At 41.9% G+C, this 20,455-nt stretch overlaps 1 protein-coding gene across 6 annotated transcripts in view; it reads left to right on the top strand.

The window, feature by feature from the left end:
• Positions 1–20,455, top strand: part of DMD (dystrophin) — a 1,739,631-nt gene that overhangs the window by 1,576,492 nt on the left and 142,684 nt on the right. For 4 of the 6 annotated variants that reach the window (XM_068533306.1, XM_068533307.1, XM_068533305.1 and 1 more), the window contains one exon: positions 19,394–19,455. In XM_068533306.1, coding sequence (XP_068389407.1) covers positions 19,394–19,455 — 62 coding nt within the window. Of the gene's footprint in view, positions 1–13,593; positions 13,680–19,393; positions 19,456–20,455 lie in introns of those variants that run through there. The other 2 variants (XM_068533309.1, XM_068533308.1) reach the window with 2 other exon arrangements.

The raw sequence follows: 20,455 nt of genomic DNA, 5'->3' as shown, positions 1-20,455 counted from the left end.
TTTTTTCCTATACATACCTATGAAAAGGTTTAATTTATAAATTAGGCACAGTAGGGGATTAACAACAATAATAATAAAGTAGAACAATTATAACAATATACTGTAATAAAAGTTATGAGTGTGGTCTTTCTCTCAGAATATCATTGTACAAATTTAATGCCTTTTCCATCTTAACTAAGCTCTTATCATGCACTGTGGCCCTAACTTTGGCAGTTTGAGGTGCAACAGCAAAAGTAGCATGAATTTCTTTTTCCTTCTTCACAATTTCACAGATTGAAGATTCATTCTTACCGTAGATCTTAGCAACCTCATCATATCATTTTTTTTCTTTCCTTATTAAGTCAAGAAGTTTCACCTTTTCACTTAAAGGAAACATCTACAGCTTCTCTTTGGCGTATCTGAATTGCCAGCATCACTACTCCTGTGCTTTGGGGCCATTATTAAGGAAAATAAGGGTGACTTGAACACAAGCAATGTGATACCGCAACAGTCAATCTGATAACCCAGACGGTGCCATTAAGTCACTAACGGACAGGATATGCTGGACAAAGGGATCATCCTGGGTGAGACTGATGGCATGAGATTTCAGCACACTACTTAGAATGGCGTGCAATTTAAACCTTAAGAATTGTTCATTTCTGGAATTTTCCATTTAACATCTTCAGACCCCAGCTGGCCACAGGTGACTGAAATCATGGAAAGCCAAAATGTGCATGAGGGGGGCTGTTGTATTCTTTGCTGGGCCTGCTTATGCATCTGTGGTCAGCTAGTGGCTGGATGAGCTATCATGACGTGATTCGCACGTCTTACGGTTGACAGGTCATTTAGGAACAGACGCAACCAGGTCTGTGTGTCTCCTCATCCAACAGGCTAGCCCAGGCTATTTTACATGGACACTTGTCAAGTTTGTGCTCGTATCACATTTGATACTGTCTATCGGCCAAAGCAAGTCATGTCATAGAGTCATTCCAGATACAACATGTGGAGAAAGACTCCACCTTCTGATGGGAGGAAATACACTGCAAGAGCTGGATACCAGGCAGAGGGCCAAAATTTGTGTCCATTTTGCAGTATATCACAAGGTACTGGAGAAAAGTTATCAGCATGTTTTGTAGACTGAGAGGACTCTGAATTTAGATGCATGTAAAACGAGATGTGCTATGATAATTCTTGCTTTGTGAGTAATCGTTGCTGAGCTAGGCAATTGGTTTGTAGCTTCTCAGCCAATGGTGGAAATACAGTATCCATAGTCTAGTGATTTTAAAATATACAAAATACAGATGAGAAATATCATCTATTAACCACTTACTGCTGGGAATTTAATGAATACTGCGGTGATTTAATACTGAAGAAAGGTTATGACTTTCTTCTGGTTACTCTCTTAGCTGGCCACTCTTCTGAAAAGAATTTTATTCTCAAAGCTGTTATTATTTTTACTCTTAATACACATCGTATCCCCATAGCCATAGACTGTATACAGAAGTAGAAATATAAAGTAGTACACATGAAACTTATATAACGTTATAAACCGGTGTAACCTCGAAACAATCCAAAAAGAAAAAAAAAAGTGTTCCTACAGTCATATAAGAATCTCTCTTTTTTTTTTTTTGCCTTTTTGTGTAAGCATAATCGTTGCCAGTCTTCAAAAACACTTATTCAGATAATTTCCCCCAAGCACGTAGTAGGATAAATTTATAGGTATTAAATAAAATGGAGACCATTCAGCCCTAAAATGTCACTATTCTATCAGGCACACACTTGCCAGTTTGTTGGCCTCCACCAGGGCATGCTAGCAAGGGCTTCAGATGAGGTCCCATTGCAACACGAGAGAAGAAGGGTTATTTCTCAGTTTATGTTTTGAAGTGTGTTGCTCAGACAGGCAACATACAGTTGTGTATAGTAGCGTGAGCTACCTGTTACTTCCCTTGGCAATACTTTTAGCAGCAATGTTTTTCCTTCTGCAATGTGACAGTATCACCGTGGCATTCGGAATAAAAAGAAAGGGCTGAGTGATTCTGAGCATACTTTCAAACAGCCATGCAAACGAACAGCTGGCAGAGAAGACACGCCCTAAAACTTGAGACATACTTTCAGCCCCTGCAGCACCTCGTGTGGCTTGAACTTCAGACTTGATGAATGCCTCCCTAGCTTGTTCCCTCTCCTGAATCTTTTCATTCCCCTTCAATCTTTTGTAATGCTCCAGCCCTTACTGGGGAAGAAAACTGCAAACTGTCTGCCCCTAGCTTACTTCCAGATCTTAGTCTAGAGAAATTCTATTTTTGCATAACTGTCCCATAAGCATACAGTCTATCCATTTCTCTATGCAGTAGAGGTTTCTAGCTTTCACCTTTTTTGACCAATCCACAGTAAAAATTACATTTTATATAGCATGCCAGTGCAAACACACACATATCTCTATCTATAAATATTTCTCCATGTATGTTTATGCAATGGAAAGAAGAGTTTCACAAAACATGACTTATCCTTGCCACCTAATTCATCCTCATATTTCCTATTCTTTTCTATTTCATTACAAACAACATTAGTGGTGATCCACTATATAGATTTCAAGACCTATTAACGGTTCATGACCTGTAGTTTGGGAAAACGCTGTACCGTGTTTTATCCATACCTCAGGCCTGGCCATCAGAAAGCTACATTCTTGGACCACTTTGCCTTGATCCCCATAAGATTACATCATACCCTTAACTTATGTTGGGAGGCACTGTAAAGACAACTACTGAAAGGGATTTTATTGAAGATTGACATCATGCAGTGTCTCCCATCTGAAAATCCAGGCAACGATTTTATTTAGATCTAAGAACAGAATTTAGATTTTACTTGGCTTCACTTAAAGAATTGTGTTCTTTTCCCCTTATCAATAATCTAAATAATAAAATCGATCATATTTCCTTTTATATTTTTCCTTTCACTTTGGCATCCAGGAAGCCCACAGCGAAATTATATTCCCTTTAAAATTTTTATTGAAATATATTGATATATCAAAAAAGGCTTAGTCTTAAATATACACAGAACTTTCACAGTCTGAACACACCCATGTAACCAGCATCCAGATCAAGAAATAGAATATTACAGTGAAGCTCCCTTGTGCCTGCTTCTAATTATTACCCACCCTCCAAGGGTAACCACTATCTTGACTTTGAACACCAAATTTGAAATTCATCTGGCCTGGTTCTGTACATTATGTAAATGGAATCATACAGCATGTACTCTCTTATGTCTGACTTTTTAAGACTTGGATTCATCCCCGTTGCATGAAGTTGTTCATTCTCACTGCTGTATAATAATTCATTGTGTAAATGTGCTAAATGTTATAATCTACTGTTGATGGACATTTGATACAAAAAATGATGTTATGAACATCCTAAAATGTGTCTTTTGGTGAACATATGTATACATCCCTTTTGGAAATATATCAAGGAGTGAAATTTCTGGGTCATAGGGAATGTATATGTTCAGCTTTTATACATTCTGCCAAACAGTTTTCCAATGTGGTTGTACCAACTTAAATTCCTATCAGCAAAGCATGAGAGCTCTAGTTGCTCCACATCCTTCCCAACACTTTGTTTGTATTGTTTGTCTTTCTCATTCTGGCTGGTGTACATAGCTAAATTTACTAGATATACCAAGCCCTGTGGTCTTCAAATCTGTGTTATAGCTTTTCCTCCCTCCTTCATATTTTATTCTATATCCTTAATCCTTAATTTTATCTATTAATTTTTGAAATTTATACAATCTTGTCAGTTGCCCTAAAGCCTCTGTGGAACAATGTGAGGTATAAATACATACATAGTATAAACACAAATCTGAATCCTCAGCTAATGCTGCCATTATCAAAAATCCTAGTCTTGGGGCTTCCCTGGTGGCGCAGTGGTTGAGAGTCTGCCTGCCAATGCAGGGGACGCGGGTTCGGGCCCTGGTCTGGGAGGATCCCACATTGCCGCAGAGCAACTAAGCCCATGTGCCACAACTACTGAGCCTGCGCGTCTGGAGCCTGTGCTCCGCAACAAGAGAGGCCGCGGCGGTGAGAGGCCTGCGCACCGCAATGAAGAGTGGCCCCCGCTCGCCACAACTGGAGAAAGCCCTCTCACAGAAACGAAGACCCAACACAGCCAAAAATAAATAAATAAATAAATAAATAAAATTTAAAAAAAAGAAATTCTAGTCTTCCCTTTCCTCCAGTCCTCACCTCCAATTGGTTGAAAAGCAGTGTTGATTTTATCCTATGACCTATCTTGAATTCAACCTTTCCACCAATTCCCAGTGCCATTTTCTTTATCCCCGGCCTTTATCTTCTCGTAACTGGACTAGTGTAATGTAGTCTCCGTAGTATACATTCCCATTCTAATCCATACCCTCTTTTTCAAGCTTGTTTCTTCCCACTCCAAATTTAATTTAATTTCTGTTTAAAACGAAAAACACTCAGAAGTACAGGTGATGGCAATTTTTTCTTCTCTATCCAATATATGAGAAGAGACTTCTAAGGGATGAGAGTAATTCAAGCTGTGAAGGCCTAGATTTCCACACTACAGGCTTGATATTAACTCAGGAATGTGATCTCATCTTCTAATGGGGATGTTGGTATTTTCTGCGTATTAGTCTTCCTGAGATACAAAACCCTATATTGGCGCAATACGTTTTTGAACTCCAAAAAAGCATAATCTGATTTCATAACACAGCAGTATGTTAACATTAAAAAAAGAATCTGTGCCTTAGTAAATGATTAATATGAGAGATTAGCTCTCAGAGTCAACTTAAGAATCTTGCTTTTGCTCTTCTTCCACTAACAGAAACATGCATGAAACCTGGTGACTTAAGCCTAGTTAGCTGTTAATTAAAATGTATGTTCCCTAATCCCAAGAGGTCAAACTAACCCCCTTTCTCTTTTTGCTTTTTTTTCCCATGTCTCTATTTCTGTATTTAGAATCTGTCTGATATTGTGCTTCATCAGGTGTGAATCTGTCTCCTCCCCTCCACTAGATTGTTAAGCTCCTTCAGATCAAGGCCATATTTGAGTCCCTCTGGTAGAGGAAACTGATTACAATGTTGCAATATTAAAATATTCCCAAGTCCATCCTCCAAACACTTCCCAGGTTTTACTTATAGTAATGAAAAATGAGAAGAGTTTCACAAGCAAAGACATATATAAATGCCCCATAAATACACCACAATTGCAGTCATTTAAAGAAATGAATATAGGGGAATATTTAATAGCGAAACTTAGTCTAGGTATGGGACATGAAAAAGATTTCTTGGGAATTTGTGGATTAATTAAAATTCCTTGTATTCATATTTCCCTTTTATCTTCAAAAAATGTCTTGACAAAAATAAACTAGAACTGAAGTATAAGATTCAGCCCTTGGTAAATCATTAATTGGTTAAATTGGTTTTTTTTTTTTTAAAGTAAGAGTGTTTATTTATGGCTGAGTTGGGTCTTAATTGCTGCGCGGGGGCTTTAGCTGTGGCAAGTGGGGGCTACTCTTCACTGTTGTGTGCGGGCTTCTCATTGTGGTGGCTTCTTCTGTTGCGGAGCATGGGCTCTAGGCATGTAGGCTCAGTAGTTGTGGCTCGCAGGCTCCAGAGCGCAGGCTCAGCAGTTGTGGCGCACGGGCTTAGTTGCTCCGTGGCATGTGGGATCATCCCGGACCAGGGATCGAACCTGTGTCCCCTGCGTTGACAGGCGGATTCCCAACCACTGCGCCACCAGGGAAGTCCCAGTTAAGTTGATTTTAACCTTCATTTCCTCTTTTAGGGATTCCTACCACATCCTGGCTGTTCAATGCCTGCACCAAGAGTACTTCTCCATCAGGGTGCAGGGAATCTTTCCCTCCCACTGTCCCCCATAAAACCAATATTTACTTGTTCTCTCACTACTCTAGGGTTCTGCTCTCTGCCAATATGAATGTGAATACATCTTTTAACATGTGTGAATAGTATTGATATTTTAACCTCAGCCCCAAAAAGTAATAGAGTATGGTGTGAATTTTACTCCTATCTCAGGCTTGTGGTTAGTGATTTATTTTCCAAAAAAATAAAAAAGAAATCTTATTTTACCTACTTGCTTCCTTCTTAAGTGTAGAAAACAAAAGAAGTAAAAGTTCCCTTTGCAAGTTGTTAAAGAGAAAAGACTGAAACTCTTGGACCGCTTGTCTTCCCTCATACAACAGTCTAAAAATGAAAAGTTAAAGTGACAGTGCTGATTTATTTTGTGCCATATTCCTAACACTATTCCTGGACTTACTGGGTTTCCTTTAAGGAATTACCCCTGCACAACAGGCTATTTTGCATTAACATGGCATCCCCCAGCCTTACAATTGCTTTCATAGTCATTATGTCACTTGACCCCTACTTTGGCCTGTTGCAGTGGTGTCCGAATTTTACAGAAGAGTCACCAGAGCTCCAGAGGGGCTAAGTGACTGGTCTCTGAGGGTTAAGTGACTGGTCTCTGAGGGTTAAGTGACTGGCCTCTAGGGGCAGAATTGGCCTAGAGCTCTGCCTTGCTGGAGTTAATGCTTCTGCCAGAATATACAGCTACGCTTGCTGAAGATTAAGATGCTGCTTTTGATCCTGGTAGATATTCATCTCAAAGGGGCAAAAAAAAAAAAAACAACCCAGTGTCTTCATTGGGTAGCATTTGAATATTAAATTTTCCTTATCTGTTTCAACTTAGGAGGACTTCCTTGTTCACTTAATTGACTGGTAATTCCTTTGTTTACTTTTTTCGGAATCTCAAGAACCAAGTCATAAGTATTAAAAATGGTTACATTAGCATTTAACTTTTTTATGAAATTCGAGTATTTCAGAAAGGGGTAAGTTAGGCAGGAATGTGTGTAGAATTTTGCATTTTAATTAAAAAGCCTCAAAATGAAATGAACCTCTGACAGTAACAGATGACTACCTCTAAAAGCTGTGTTACTATTTGATGTATGTTCAGTATTTTCTTGTGGATAATAAGTCCTACGGCTTGTTTCAAGAAAAGTGACAGGACTAAAACAATTTAAAAAGACAAAGCTGCTCTTTTTTTAATCACATGCTCATAAATAAAGCTGGGTTGTGAATTATTTCCAGAGAAGCAGTTGACAAAGTATAAGTAAATCACTCTAAGAACTAAAGCTGTCTTGCTTTTTTTTTTGAACGTTCAAACCAAATCTCTATCCTAGTCCAATGATGAATTTCCTTTGACAAATAAATATTTACGAAGTATGAAATATAGAGTTTGTGCGCTTCCTAAGGCCAAAACATAGTGTTTAAAATAAAATTTAATATTTTCTCTCTCCTCGAATACACCAAAATAAGAACATAACTTAAAAATAATTCTCTCTCGTAGCCGACTCTCCATTCATCATTCTTTAGATGATATTGGCTTTGTGAGTATTCAGGTGAAAAGAAAACTAATTTCTAGATTGATCAGAAAATCTGAGAGTATTTATAGATTTGAAGAAAACAGTAAAATCTGGAGAAATAGGATTTTTTGTAACCCCTATTATGACATCAGGAAAGGTACATCTTTCAACAGCCTGCCACTTTCCTATGGAAATTCTTCATGTGGTACATGGCTTGATTGGGCAGATCCAAGGGTTAATTTACTTGTGATTTGAGAAAAGGCTGAGACTTCCCTTTTTTTTTTTTTTTTTTTTTTTAAACTGTGGTGTGTGGGAGGAAGGTAGAAAGAGGCCCCAGAATGAATTCACTAATTGGGGTTTTCACCTGCTGTGAGTCTAATGGAATACAAAGCCTTATTTGTAGCTGGAGAGGAAGGCCGATTATGCAGAGTGTCAGAATTTCTGCCTAGTTTTGAAATTCCTGTTATTTGGCACCACCATTTGGGAAAGGCAGACCAATAGTTACAGCTTTGAGCTGTTGTTAAGGTGGACCACGAATGCCGTAGTCAGATCTGCTTGAACCACCGTAACCAATATCCATGTTTAGCGGGAGGTGGTGTGCTCCGTATACCCGGGGTACAGCACTACAGCTGGCAGGCTAATAGGTAACGCGGAGCAACCGCCAGGCCTGTGAGGTTAAAGAGGTGTGGCTTTATTTTAGTGAAGATGCTAAACTTCACATCTTTTTAGATGTTCGCTTTGATATAGGTGGCTCCGTGAAGCTTTGAAAAATCTTATTAGAAGAATACTGTACGAGAGTCAAGCCCAGCTTGACTTTACCTGGAACCTGTTTGGTGAAATCTCTGGTTTAGATGGAAAAATAGGCTTTTGTGTGTGTGTGAAGTGCTCTGTGTCTGAATGTAGAGGCCTCTTCACTTACTAGTTAACGCGAACTGACTGGATATGCTTATATCCAGAAGATGCTGGTTTCAGATTGACCTAAAGGGATTGTTATACATATTTTGATTAGTACACCATGATATCTGTCCTGACAATGACTCACCATCACTGTACGCATTTGTGAGACATCTGATTCACTGTTCGTGGCTAATACTTGTACTATGCAAAGAGAAACATGGAATCCTTAGGCATTTACTGGATACCCAAAATGTTGAAACTTTGCCATAAACTATGTGCTATGCTTAATTGAAGCAATACCTATATTCCAAATGGATTTTTATAAAATGATGCAGGTTATACTTAAGATTAGTTACAGAACGAAAAGCAGTTCAGATAGAGACTCTTGGAGCCAGAGGGAAGCTGGACCCTAGGGGGTGGTGAAGTCCCTCAGGGCCATCCCCAGGCAAGTGCCCACTGCAGACCATTCCCTGTCTTTTCCTTTCCCTTTCTGCTCCTCATTTTACCCTGGTAAAATCAGGCTAACATTGAAACCGCAAGCAGCCTAAAAGGAAAAGGATGGGTTTATGGAAGATAGGAGCAGCCTGGCCTCCGTCCTTGACCCTTCACACCGTCCACTAAATGGGATCATCCAAACCCACGCCCTACAAATACTGACAGTTCAAATCGATAGCTCCAATCCAGACATCTTCCCTCTGAGTTCCAGACTCAGATGCCCAACTGCCGTTCACATCACACGGCCACCTCCAAGTCAGCAGGCTCAAGACTGAATTGATCATCTCTCCCTGACCCTCTTCTGCCTGGACCTGTCCCCTCCTCCTGAAAGTCCTGGCTTGGCGAGTATTACTCATCCAATCTTGAGAGTCAGCCTACAACAGTAATCCTTAACCTTGGCTGCATTTTAGAATCACCTGGGGAGCCTTAAAAATCCCAGTGCCCAAGGCCAGTTAAATCGAGATCTCAGGGTGGTGAAACCCAGGCATCCGAATTGTTTTTAACGCTCCCCAGGTGATTCCAGTGGTGGCCAGGCTTGAGGACCATTGCCCTAGGTCTTCCCTCTCGTTCATTCTTACCTCCAATCAGTCAAGACTCCTGTAGTTTTAACATGATTGTATTTTTTCCCCAGTCTCTCTCCCGCTGCCATTGTTCAGACCCTCATCACACTGCAGTCACCCTGTATCTGGTGTCCTTATTCCAAACTCTTCTGATGCAGCCCCACACCATTGCCCAAGTGATTTTTCTGAAAGGCAAATCTGACAGAGCCACACTGACGCTTAAATTCCTTCTTTAAAAAGCTCACCCATACCTTTCAGGTCAAACTCTGGATCATCACACCAGGTCCTTCTGAATTTGTCTGCCTTCTCTAATCTCTGTCTGGACATTCTCTCTCAAGGAGAGCACTGAAGCTCTTAGAAAGAATAAGCTGTTTCTTGCTTATTTACCTTCACTCCTGCTGTTATCACCGTTCATAATTATTGACTTGCCGTTACCCCCAGTGGGCCAGAAACTCCTTTTGGGCCTACAGAGGAGGCTTCTAGAAATAGCTCTCCAGTGAGTGAGCCTAATCTCCTTTTCAGCTCCAACAGGTGGAGTTAACTTTCTCTTCCGTCAGTGGTCCCTACTCAGCAACCAATCAAGTGCCCCAGAGGGTGGCTTTGACTGGGTGGGTCCCTGTTTGGTCTGGGTCCTGGGAGAAACAGATGGTACATTCAGAAGTGGTCTTTGAAGAGAGTGTGATGAAAAAGGCTGTTTACTAAAATCCGAGCTGTGTAGGAGAAATAACAAGGGCAAGGGGAGGGAACGGTTTAAGGAACCTGGAGCAAGCTGTTGCTGTAGAAATGACTCTCCCACAAGACTCGTGGCCGGGGGGTGAAGAAACTCGGCCACTGCCAGGCTCAAGACCAACAGGAGGGAGCTTGGGGAATAAATACCCCAACATCTCTCTCCTCCTGCTCTTTCATCTCCTGCTACAGGCCTTTCATCATTACCTCCCATTGGCTGAAAGTGAAAGGAAGCTAGTGGGCAAGAGAGCCTGATTGATGCCATCCACAGAGGTCCAACATCGTGGGCCACAGGGCAGAGAGGAAAAGGGCAGAGAATAGGGCTGGAAGGAAGAATGGGGAAATCCCCAGCACAGTCCCGTAGGTCAGAGAGGTCCTCATTTTTCTAAGTACCTACAACATTTAAGTGGTTCAAAAACTGGAGTTTGGTGTATGGAAAAATTTACTAGGTTGCCTTCCTAGACCTTATCTTATCTCATTCCTTCCTTACCTCTGTTTCTAGCAAATTGACTGTCCTCTGCTGTCAGCCAGCAGTGAGATCGCTTATGAGCACACAAGAAAAAATACAGATCTTCCCCCAGAGTAAAAGAAGCCACTTCTCTGGATGGCAGCATGACAGAGTGGCTAACAGCACGGGCCTTGAAGCCAGACTCCCTAGTTCCAATCCTTGCACTGCCACATTCCAGCCATGGTATTGAGGACAAGTAGCTCATGGTAGATTTTAAAAGCAGGATTTCAACTTAAGTTTTTTTATGCTCCTTTCATATCTGTGGTTTACATCAAAACAATAATAATAATAATGAGGAAGAGGAGAGCTACTACAAGTAGGCAATTAATGTATTATCATACATGGCATCACTCTAATTCATATATGAAATGAGGATATATAAATTATGTTTTCTTAATGTCTTTCCCTAATAAAACAATATTCATAATCTAACTGAAATTAACAACAAAGCAGTCGCAGTGAGGCACATGTCATTACTTTTTTTTTTTTTTAATTTATTTATTTTTTTACTTTTTTGGCTGTGTTGGGTCTTCGTTGCTGCGCGCGGGCTTTCTCTAGTTGCGGCGAGCGGGGGCTACTCTTCATTGCGGTGCACGGGCTTCTCATTGCGGTGGCTTCTCTTGTTGCGGAGCACAGGCTCTAGGCGCACGGGCTTTAGTAGTTGTGGCACGCAGGCTCGGTGGCTGTGGCTCATGGGCTGTAGAGCACAGGCTCAGTAGTTGTGGTGCACGGGCTTAGTTGCTCCGTGGCATGCGGAATCTTCCCGGACCAGGGCTCGAACCCGTGTCACCTGCATTGGTAGGCGGATTCTTAACCACTGCCCCACCAGGGAAGTCCTGTCCATGTCATTTCTTAATAATACTTTCTGTATTGAATTTCTAAAACAACATCAAGATTTGGGAACAAGCCTTCAAGTGCCTATAACTCCAGTCTAAAAAAGAACTTAAAGATGTATTTTTGAGGATTGCCATCTGTCAAATTTAAGAAAACAATTGAATAGTGATTTCTAATTTTCCATTTTTTTTTCAATGAATTGTTCCGAGTAGTTTTCTAGCTGGACACTGAGAAAATAGACTTGAGCATTTATATTCTAGAGAAACATATCAGAACTCCTGAAGCTTGAGCAGGTAATTTAAAAGTGTAAAACAAACAGACAGAAAAAAAAAAAAACAGAAAGACAATGTATCCTATCACATAGGTGTTACAAACCTTTAGTTGATTGATTTCTAATATTTACAAATGCCCATGCTGGGAGGTTTGTGTCTTTTCATTGGAATAGACATAAACAATATTTAAGGGATGTGCTTGATACATTGACACAGAGATTATGTCACTGAATGACACAGAGATTATGTCACTGATTAACTGCAAAGGCCACCACTTCCTTATCACAGAACACTAATCCTTCTCCCCCAGTCAAAGATAGGGGCAGATGTAGAATCTCCAGTAAGACCAAGGGACAGCCTCACCCAAAGCCAGTCCTAGCGTGCCCCCCGCTGCCCCCCAGACCTTAAGAGCAGCCACGTGCACAACTCACTGGCTCAAAATGACTAAAAGATAGCAGTAAGGTCTCAGTTTAGCAGGCAGAATGCCAGAAGTGCCCTATTTGCTTTAAAATAGCAACACCAATCAGATCTGCATGCACGTGTCTTCCGTGATAACATTTACATTTGTATTTGGTCCGTCAAGGGTAATGAAGAAACTTGGCACTCCCTTTCCCTTTGGTTCCTGCACTTTATTTTTGCCTCTTTTGTCGCGCTGTAGCAGACGGTAAAGGGAGATTGATGTCTAGAGTCCTTTAAGCTCGAACATTCTCCGGGGCCGGGGGAAATGTTGAGGGAAAAAAAAAAAAAGAGGATATTTAAAAAGATAAAGGGGAACACTTTTTAAACTGTAAACTGAAGTAGAACACATCAACCAGAACAGAGAGTGAAAAGGAAATGGTTGAAAGAAGATAAAAAGAAAAAGCAGGCCAACAAAATAAATGGACAAAAGGGGACAATGAAACCACTAAGGGAGTTTATCTGAAAATACCCTTTGGACTCTAATCGAAGATATTATGTGAAGGCTGAGAAAAATTCTTGTGCTAATGAAGGCTTTCTTCTCTTCAGAATATTTCCAAGCCTGTAAGAATTTTGCATACTTAACCTGTGTCGTCATATTGCAAACTCTACGATTAGAAATATTTGAACTACCAGGCCCTGTAACTTTTCCAATGGAACATTCCATTGGAAATGGTTTCCTTTTAGATTTCTCTAAAGAATACTAAAAGACCACACCGTGCCACACCATTGGTGGTGGTTTTTATTTAAAGAGTCTATACCACTGGTTCTCAAACTTCAGTGTGCTCGAAGTTTCTGATTCAGTAGCTCTCTCTGGGCTGGGGCCCTGGGGAATTTTCATTTCTAAGAAGTTCCCAGGCAATGCTGCTACTGCTGGTCCCAGGACTACACGATGAGAACCACTGCTATATCAGAAATGCACAGACAAATGCTTCCTTAAAAGCCCATTTAGGCCAGGATGAGCGGAACCTGAATGTCATGTCCTTACATCTCCACCAATTTAATCTTCAGTTTGGGGGGGGGCGGCGGGAAGGGAAGAATTATGTTTGTGAATATTTTTTTTCTCTTTCATTCTCTAAAAAGAAAACTCTGGACCCACACACTTAATTCTCTGTGATGAGGTCATCTGCACCTAGGTCATTTATTTAGGCAACAAGTAGTCTTGCTGGAGGTTTTAAGGGGGTGCTGGCAGGGCGGTGTGCGGCTTCCAGGTTCCCGGCACTACCTTAAATCTCCTCCGTCTTTCTTTCTTTTTCTTTTGTCTTTCCTTTCCGTGTTGAAAGCCCCGACTGCCGGGTCTCTGGGAGTCCGGGTTCCCAGGGCGCTAGGTGGGGGCGGAGCCCGGCCCAGCCCCGCCCCGTCTTTCCGCAGCGCCCCCTCCCGCGCGCCCCGCCCTCCCGCCCGCTAACCCGCGCCGGCTCCTCCGCAGTGCTTTCAGCTGCGAGCCTGGGCGGCGGCGGCGGCGCTCGACTTTCGGGGAGCCCGGCGGCTCTGGGAAGCTCACTCCTCCGCTCGCGCCCTCCCCCGGCCGCGGAGCCCTTGCAGCCATGAGGGAACAGCTCAAAGGGTAAGTGCAACGCGGCGCCCTCGGATCGCCGCAGTCAGTGCACTTGTGGCGCGAGCAGGGTGCGAGCCGAGGCGGCCAAAACTTGGAACCGCGCGGCGGCTGGACCCCCGGCGTCCGGGCGCAGGGGCACCTACCCCGCGGGTCCCCGCGGCGCCGAAGCAGGTGCGCCCCCGGGGCTTACCCCCCGGCGCCTGGCTCGCTAGGAGACGCTTCCCCTGGCTTTGGGGCGGGCTCGGAGAGAAAAGGCTGATGTCTCGCCGTACCCGGAGGGGACAGAGCGTTCCCCACGCGGGGATTGGGGCCGCGGGAGCTTTTTGCTCCTTTCCGGGCTGTCTGTGTGGACGTGAGCCAGGCAGGCTGTTCCTAAATCGTCGCCCGACCTCGCAGAAGGAAGGGGCGCGCCAGGCTCTACCTTCCATTGCGCTGCAAGTGCCAAAAGGTCAACTTTCTGCCTGATTTCTTCCGAGGATTCCAACTGACATTTCCCTCGTTGCATTTTCTACTGTGTTCGTCCCATGCCCCAAAACTTGCAGAAATCGGGAGAGAAAGGAAAAGCAATTAAAGCCCAGAAGTCAAGGATTTGACATAGAGGATTGAGGGTGTTTTTTTTCCTTTGCCCTCTGGGGTTGAGTGTGGAGTCATTTCTCTCGCTTTTCTCCAGGTGTTTGCGCTTGTCTTTAAGCAAAGTTTGTCATTCCCGATCCGATCATGGCACTGAAAAGGGCAGGACACTGTTTATCTCCGTTAAATTTGGAGTTAAGTTTGAAGCCTGAATTGAAGGGGTTTAGTTGCCTGAGGGAGACATATTATTAATTATAAAATACTTTAAAATGAAAAAAATTCATCCAGTTTAAGTGACGAACCGATGTTTTTAAGTGAAATAAACATTTGTGGCCAACAAGCTCTTCTTGGTCTCTCTGCTTCTGTACCCCTGTCTCCTCTCCTTGTCACCCCCCCCCCATCACCCTTTCTTTTTTGCCTAGATGTTTTATTTCCTTGTCCCAAATCCCCTCCTTGGAGGATACGGTCGCTCTTGGAGAAGCAGAGGAGCAAATGAAACAACATGGGTATATGAAAGGTTTCTGACCCTTGATCACCGTAGAATTGGTTTCAGTCCTCATTGTTTGATCTTGGATTGGACACGACCCTGAAGTGAAATTGCTTTGGCCAAAATTGAGGGTGGGTGGGAGTTAAGCCCTGAAAAGCAAACAGAACGGAGGACATGTAACAGCTGGAACAGTCACCGAGGCAATCATCTTTGCCCTGCCTTGAGCCAAACAGAGTAAAATGTTAACAATTCCAGGTAGCAAGAAATGGGGACTAGAATAGGATTTCTGATGCTTAGACCGACACCCCCCCCCACCCCCTACCCACAGTAGCAGAAACTTTTAAATATATTTTCCCATTCCCACCCTGCCAGTATTCCAGCCATGCAAGCCAAGTTCAACATTCACCATGCAAATGCCAAGGTTTCTCTAGAAAGAGAGTCTGATCCCCAGATTAAAGGGAAATGATTTTGTGTGTGTGGATCAATGGGCTCCAGATTATATATGAAGCCAAACTCTAATCCTCTGCAAATCGCGAGAGAATGTTACCTTTTCATATCGCTGCATAGCGATTAGTTTCCTCCCTGGGAAGTAGTGAAAAGATTTTTTTTTTTTAAAAAGGCAACTGTTTGGAATATTTTCAGTACCAAATATCAGTGGTGGCAGAAGAAATCTTATTTTAATTAGGCAACTGCCATTTTCCCGGGGAGAGCAGTAGAAATTTGTTACTTTTTGTAAGTGTTGAATATTTGTTTTTAAAGAAACTAAAAAAGCGGTTCCAATAAGTCTGATATTCCAGCACTGACAGCAGGAACAGCTCTGAGGCGGTTAGAATAACCTTGCACACTGCTTGAAACTAAAGAAGGTGAGAGAAAATTTAAATTGTGTGGTAGGAAATTAGGTCAGCCCTGTGCTTAGTGGAGTAATGCTTTAATTTCTTATTATTGACAAGTAGGTGTTGCCGGGGTCTTCTGTCACATCCAGTGATTTTGTATTTTAATTTGTTTCCGGTTCTTGTCATGGCTGAAAATAAAAGAGGAAAGAGAGATTATTGTAGCTTATACACATTTTTTTTTTGAAAAAGGAGGGGAAATCAGAGTTTGAAGGCTGTTCAGAGAGGCATATCTGATGCCAGGTTTTGGAACCATCAGGGCCAAAATCAATAACGTTTTTTTGAAAGATTTAAAGGGCATTTTAAGGATTATTTATGAGGCTGGTCTCTGTGTTAATGCATATGTAGAATTTTGATCTATGTTGAACATCATTGTTTTCAGGAAGACTGAACAAAGATGTAACCATTAACTTGTGAACAGGGTCCGGAATTACCATTCTGGTTGGACATGGTGTATGGGCAGTGCATTTCCGATGTGAAAAGTGAAGTGCAGAAAAGAGACAGTAACCAAAAAAACAGTACCACCCACCCTTCCACCACCAGCTCCCCAGCACAGCATATTTTTCTATATTGCCTGTGTATTCCAGGTGAACCTGAAGTGCTTCTCGTGGAGCTACTGAGAATCCTCTCCTGTTTTTGAAGATAGGCACAGAGTCAGAAATACAGCTGTAAAACCTGTGTTGATCGCAGACCAAAAGTTGGTTTGTTCTATAAGGTAGACTATAGATAGGAGTTATGCAAATTCGTGTTTACCATTTCATCCTGTTCATACTCATCTTTCCTATCTGTTTAGGAGGTTAGATAATGTCCCACCAGGGCTTTGGATTCATCACAGATTGACAATATCCACATACAGTGAAGTGACTATTTGGTTCATCATATAGTTACCCCCAAAGCTAGAGTCATTTCAGCTATGTTGCCAATTGTTTTTAGCATTAAATGATTAAAAGATTATTTTTCTAGTTTGGAGGATTAGTCACACCCTTTATTCTTTTCTTTCCACTTGTGCTCACTTCTTTCACTTACTGCCGGGTTGTAATGGAAGTGAAACTAACTCGGCAAAGGTGAAATGTAAATCTGGTTTTCTAGTTACTTTGCATTGCTTAAAAATAAAAGGCTTGCGTGTTGAAGGGGAGGAAGGTAAAAGAAGATTAGCTTTTGGATTTGAGTTCATTTATCTAGGTTATTCACATACCCCAGAATCACAACTAATTGGCAGAAAGAATGAGTACCTAGAAAGGCCTAACTGGTATCTGTTAGCACATGAATGGAGCGCAGAAGTAGGGGCTTAGAATTTCTTCCTTCCTCCAGTAAAGGACATTTCAATTTAGCTATGGACAGATGGATTAAATAATAATTTCTAAAATCCCTTTCGTAATTTTTAACCACTGGAATAAATTCCTTAAAAAGGTGGAAGTGTAGGTATATCAACAGTCATGACATCTTTTTTGGAGGGAGGGAGCTACATGAAGCTCCCATTCAGTCTATGTGGGATTCTCCTGTCACTCATAGGCAAGTTTCTCTTTTCTTTTGGAATTGCGTTTGGTACAAGTTATTTCTTGCCCGTGTTCCTCCGATTTGAAGTCCATTACAGATGGTGGCTTTTCAGACTGGTTCTCTCTGTCTCTGTCAGGTTAGGTTTGTCAGCTCAGACAGACGTTTTTCTGCCCATCGATTGAAGATGCTACAGTCCTCCCACATGTGGTAGAGATGGGATGTTATTATTGCGTGGTGTGTGTAATAAGAGCCTGTACATGTGGACACATGTGCTTTCCCCCTCTTCTCCCTTCCTCCCTCCCTCCCTGGTGCTCACATATGATGGCCTTTGGAAATGGCAGAGGTCTGAATGCAGGGTGGTCTCAATAGAAGGTGACCTTTCTTTGCTGGACACTTGTGTATGGAATTGGTACACAATCTCTTTCGGAGCTAAAAAAACACCCGAGAATAAGCAACACTTTTTCCATGAAGCTGCAAGCTGCAGCCTCCTTGTGCTGTGCATATAAAGTAGCAGTCCCTCCCACCCCTTCTCCAGATCATAAACCAATGTGGACATGGGGCTTTCAGAAACCCCCTAAAGCATGGACCGTATCTTTTGCTTGTCTTGCTCTGTAAGATTTGGATTCTACTCTGGTACATTCCCTCGACTGAGGTACTCCTCAACTGCAAATTGTCTCTGTGGAAAAGTCAAACAGAAACAAACAGGTTTGGAAGAGACTGAAACAGCCCTTCCCCAATGAACACTGTCTTGTAAATTTCTTTCACTAGCCTTCACCATTCAGTTGCTGAATGGTAAATATCAGAGGGATGGTCTCTGAAGTTACACACTTTGGGGGAATTTCCACATGTGTTTTGTCATTTGTGATTGTGTTCTATTTATCAAACCACAATAAATGTTTCTCTCTTTTGCTTATTTTCTTGAAAACAGAGGTAATACACATCGAGTGTTACTTTTGCCCTCTATGAAGGGTCTTAGGTGTGGCTGACTTAACCACAGTTGGATCCTCATCTATATTATAATCAACTAATGAAAGCTTTGCTTTTTAGTGGGCAGTAATTTGGGGGCCACATAATAACAGAAATGACCACGTATTGAGCACCAGAAGGTATATATTTAGTTTATATCAGCTCGTCCTATGTCAGCCCGTCCTTTAACGCTCCCAGGTAAGCGGGCTGGCCCCAAATTTCACGGCTAGTAGGTCACAGAGCCAGAATCCAGTCCTAAGATTTAACACCTACACTTGACATTGTTGGCCTCCCTAAGCTCCTCTTTCTGCGTGCAGCCGCTGTGCTTTCTGCTCCCCTTGAAGTGTCCACATCTAAGCTATTTCTCCTCTCTCCACTCCCACCTTTCCCTCAAAGATAATGAATAGGCTCTGCTTATGAGTACTGAAATGTTGTTCAGGGCTGCATTTTACTGCATCAAAGCCCAGTCAGGTAATCCCCGAAAACTGGAAATACGATGCTATGGTGATTTATGTAGATGGGCCAAAGTGAGGAAAAGTATATGTAGTTATCTCTCCCAGGTTTATTCACGGAATCGAATGCGGAACAAAGGTGTTTTGTTCTTTTTGTGGCAGGAGCTGATAGCCAGCGAACACACTTAGCTAAACTTCAAGAAATGGAAGAGAACTGTGAATGCTTTATTCAGGCCCAAGTAAACATAGGAAAAGGCGCGGTGGTATATAGAGTGCCGAGTTAAAAAGACATTCTAAAAGTAATGGGAAGAGGGAAGATACAATCTATAAGTCAGGCAATGGATGAACCTTAAGCCGAAGTGAAATGCAGTCATCGTAGAGATGAGATCTGGATACGGAGAAGAAAGTAATGGAAAAGTGTCAGGGACAGTGAAAGCAAATGAGAACTGAGGCGATTTATTTATTAAACTAATGTCAGTATCTCTTTGACAGAGTTGAATAACACTTGTCAGTGTCCTTTCTGTATGTTCTGAATTGGACGGCTGAAGAAAATCGTGATTTTTGATTATTGAGTACCTAACAAGGTCATTTTCTTATAACGGAAGTGCAGCCGACTTGTGGGTAGAAAAAAGAAACAAATGCTGGTTACCAAATAATGATCATATTGCTTTTCCTGTTGAGAGCAAAGGTTGGGGTCTCTCTCCTTGTAAAATAAACATTCGTCACTGCAAGATGGAAGGCCTGTGAAGTAATGAAGCCAAATGAGCCAAAGGCGTACCGTGCTTTTTTTTTTTTTCTTGTCTCCTTTTCTCTACTACTCATTCTAAATTCTAAAGTCTCTCTTTGTATTTTATGTTTTAGCCACGAGACCCAAACAACTTGCTGGGACCATCCCAAAATGACAGAGCTCTACCAGTCTTTAGGTAAGGACATGGCCATGTTTCCTCCAGGTGAAATGACAAATGACTCGTAGGATAAAGTAGTTGGTAGCGTGCAAGCCATTTGTTGTCTAAATACATCACTAGATTGTTTAAGGGTTGAAAACAGCGACACCTTTCTATTCAGAATTGACAGTCAGCTCTCTTTTTTTCCGAGGTTGCTTAAAAATAAGTTTTAGGATTTCACTGATTCCTGAAAATTCAGTATATCTGAGAGGGCCAAAAGGTCTTGCTAGTTTTCTTTCTTGCCTAAAAGGATGGAAAAAATACTTGCAATTGACGGCTATGTTTTCCCCCCCAAAGAAAGAAAAGGGTTTCAAGTTGTTCTTATTGATTTCTTCCTTGTGAAACCAAGAAGGCACTTTTGCCAAGCCACGAATGCCGTGTAAAGGAATTTTCCGCAGTCACTTCAGTGGTCCTAATTCCTAAGCCTATCCGGTCATCAGCATGCATGCTCGATGAAAGTCCACGCTATACTGTTTTCGATCCCTCGGGAATAACCTGAAATGAATTACCTCACATTGTAACTAGTTGTTGTTTTAATTTAAAAATCGTCATGCTGTCTCTACTACTGAACATTTTTTAAGTCCCTTTATGTGAACGGACATATTTACAGACTGAAATGCGTGAGGTGAAACTCTTTGGGTTTTAAGTTATGTGACAAAGCCCATGGGAATCAGGGTGCTCAAACATAAGTTTTGGATGCGTGTGTGTGTCCATGTATCTGTGTGTAGCTGCTGCTGCCTTTCTCTCATAGGTTCCCATTGGTTAATGAATTGCAGCTATAGAGACATTAAGGCATGGAGTAGGAGATATTAGCCCCCCCAGATTTTTCCTTAAACTCTTTCCAATAAGGACCTACTGTATAGCACAGGGAACTCTGCTCAGTATTCTGTAATAACCTAAATGGGAAAAGAATTTGAACAAGAGTAGATACATGTATATGTATAACTGAATCACTTTGCTGTACACCTGAAACTAACAC

Source organism: Eschrichtius robustus, chromosome X (assembly GCF_028021215.1).
Source record: "Eschrichtius robustus isolate mEscRob2 chromosome X, mEscRob2.pri, whole genome shotgun sequence".
Taxonomy (NCBI): Eukaryota; Metazoa; Chordata; class Mammalia; order Artiodactyla; family Eschrichtiidae; genus Eschrichtius; species Eschrichtius robustus.
Note: the sequence above shows the minus strand (reverse complement) of the source record. Positions and strands in the feature narration are given on the sequence as shown.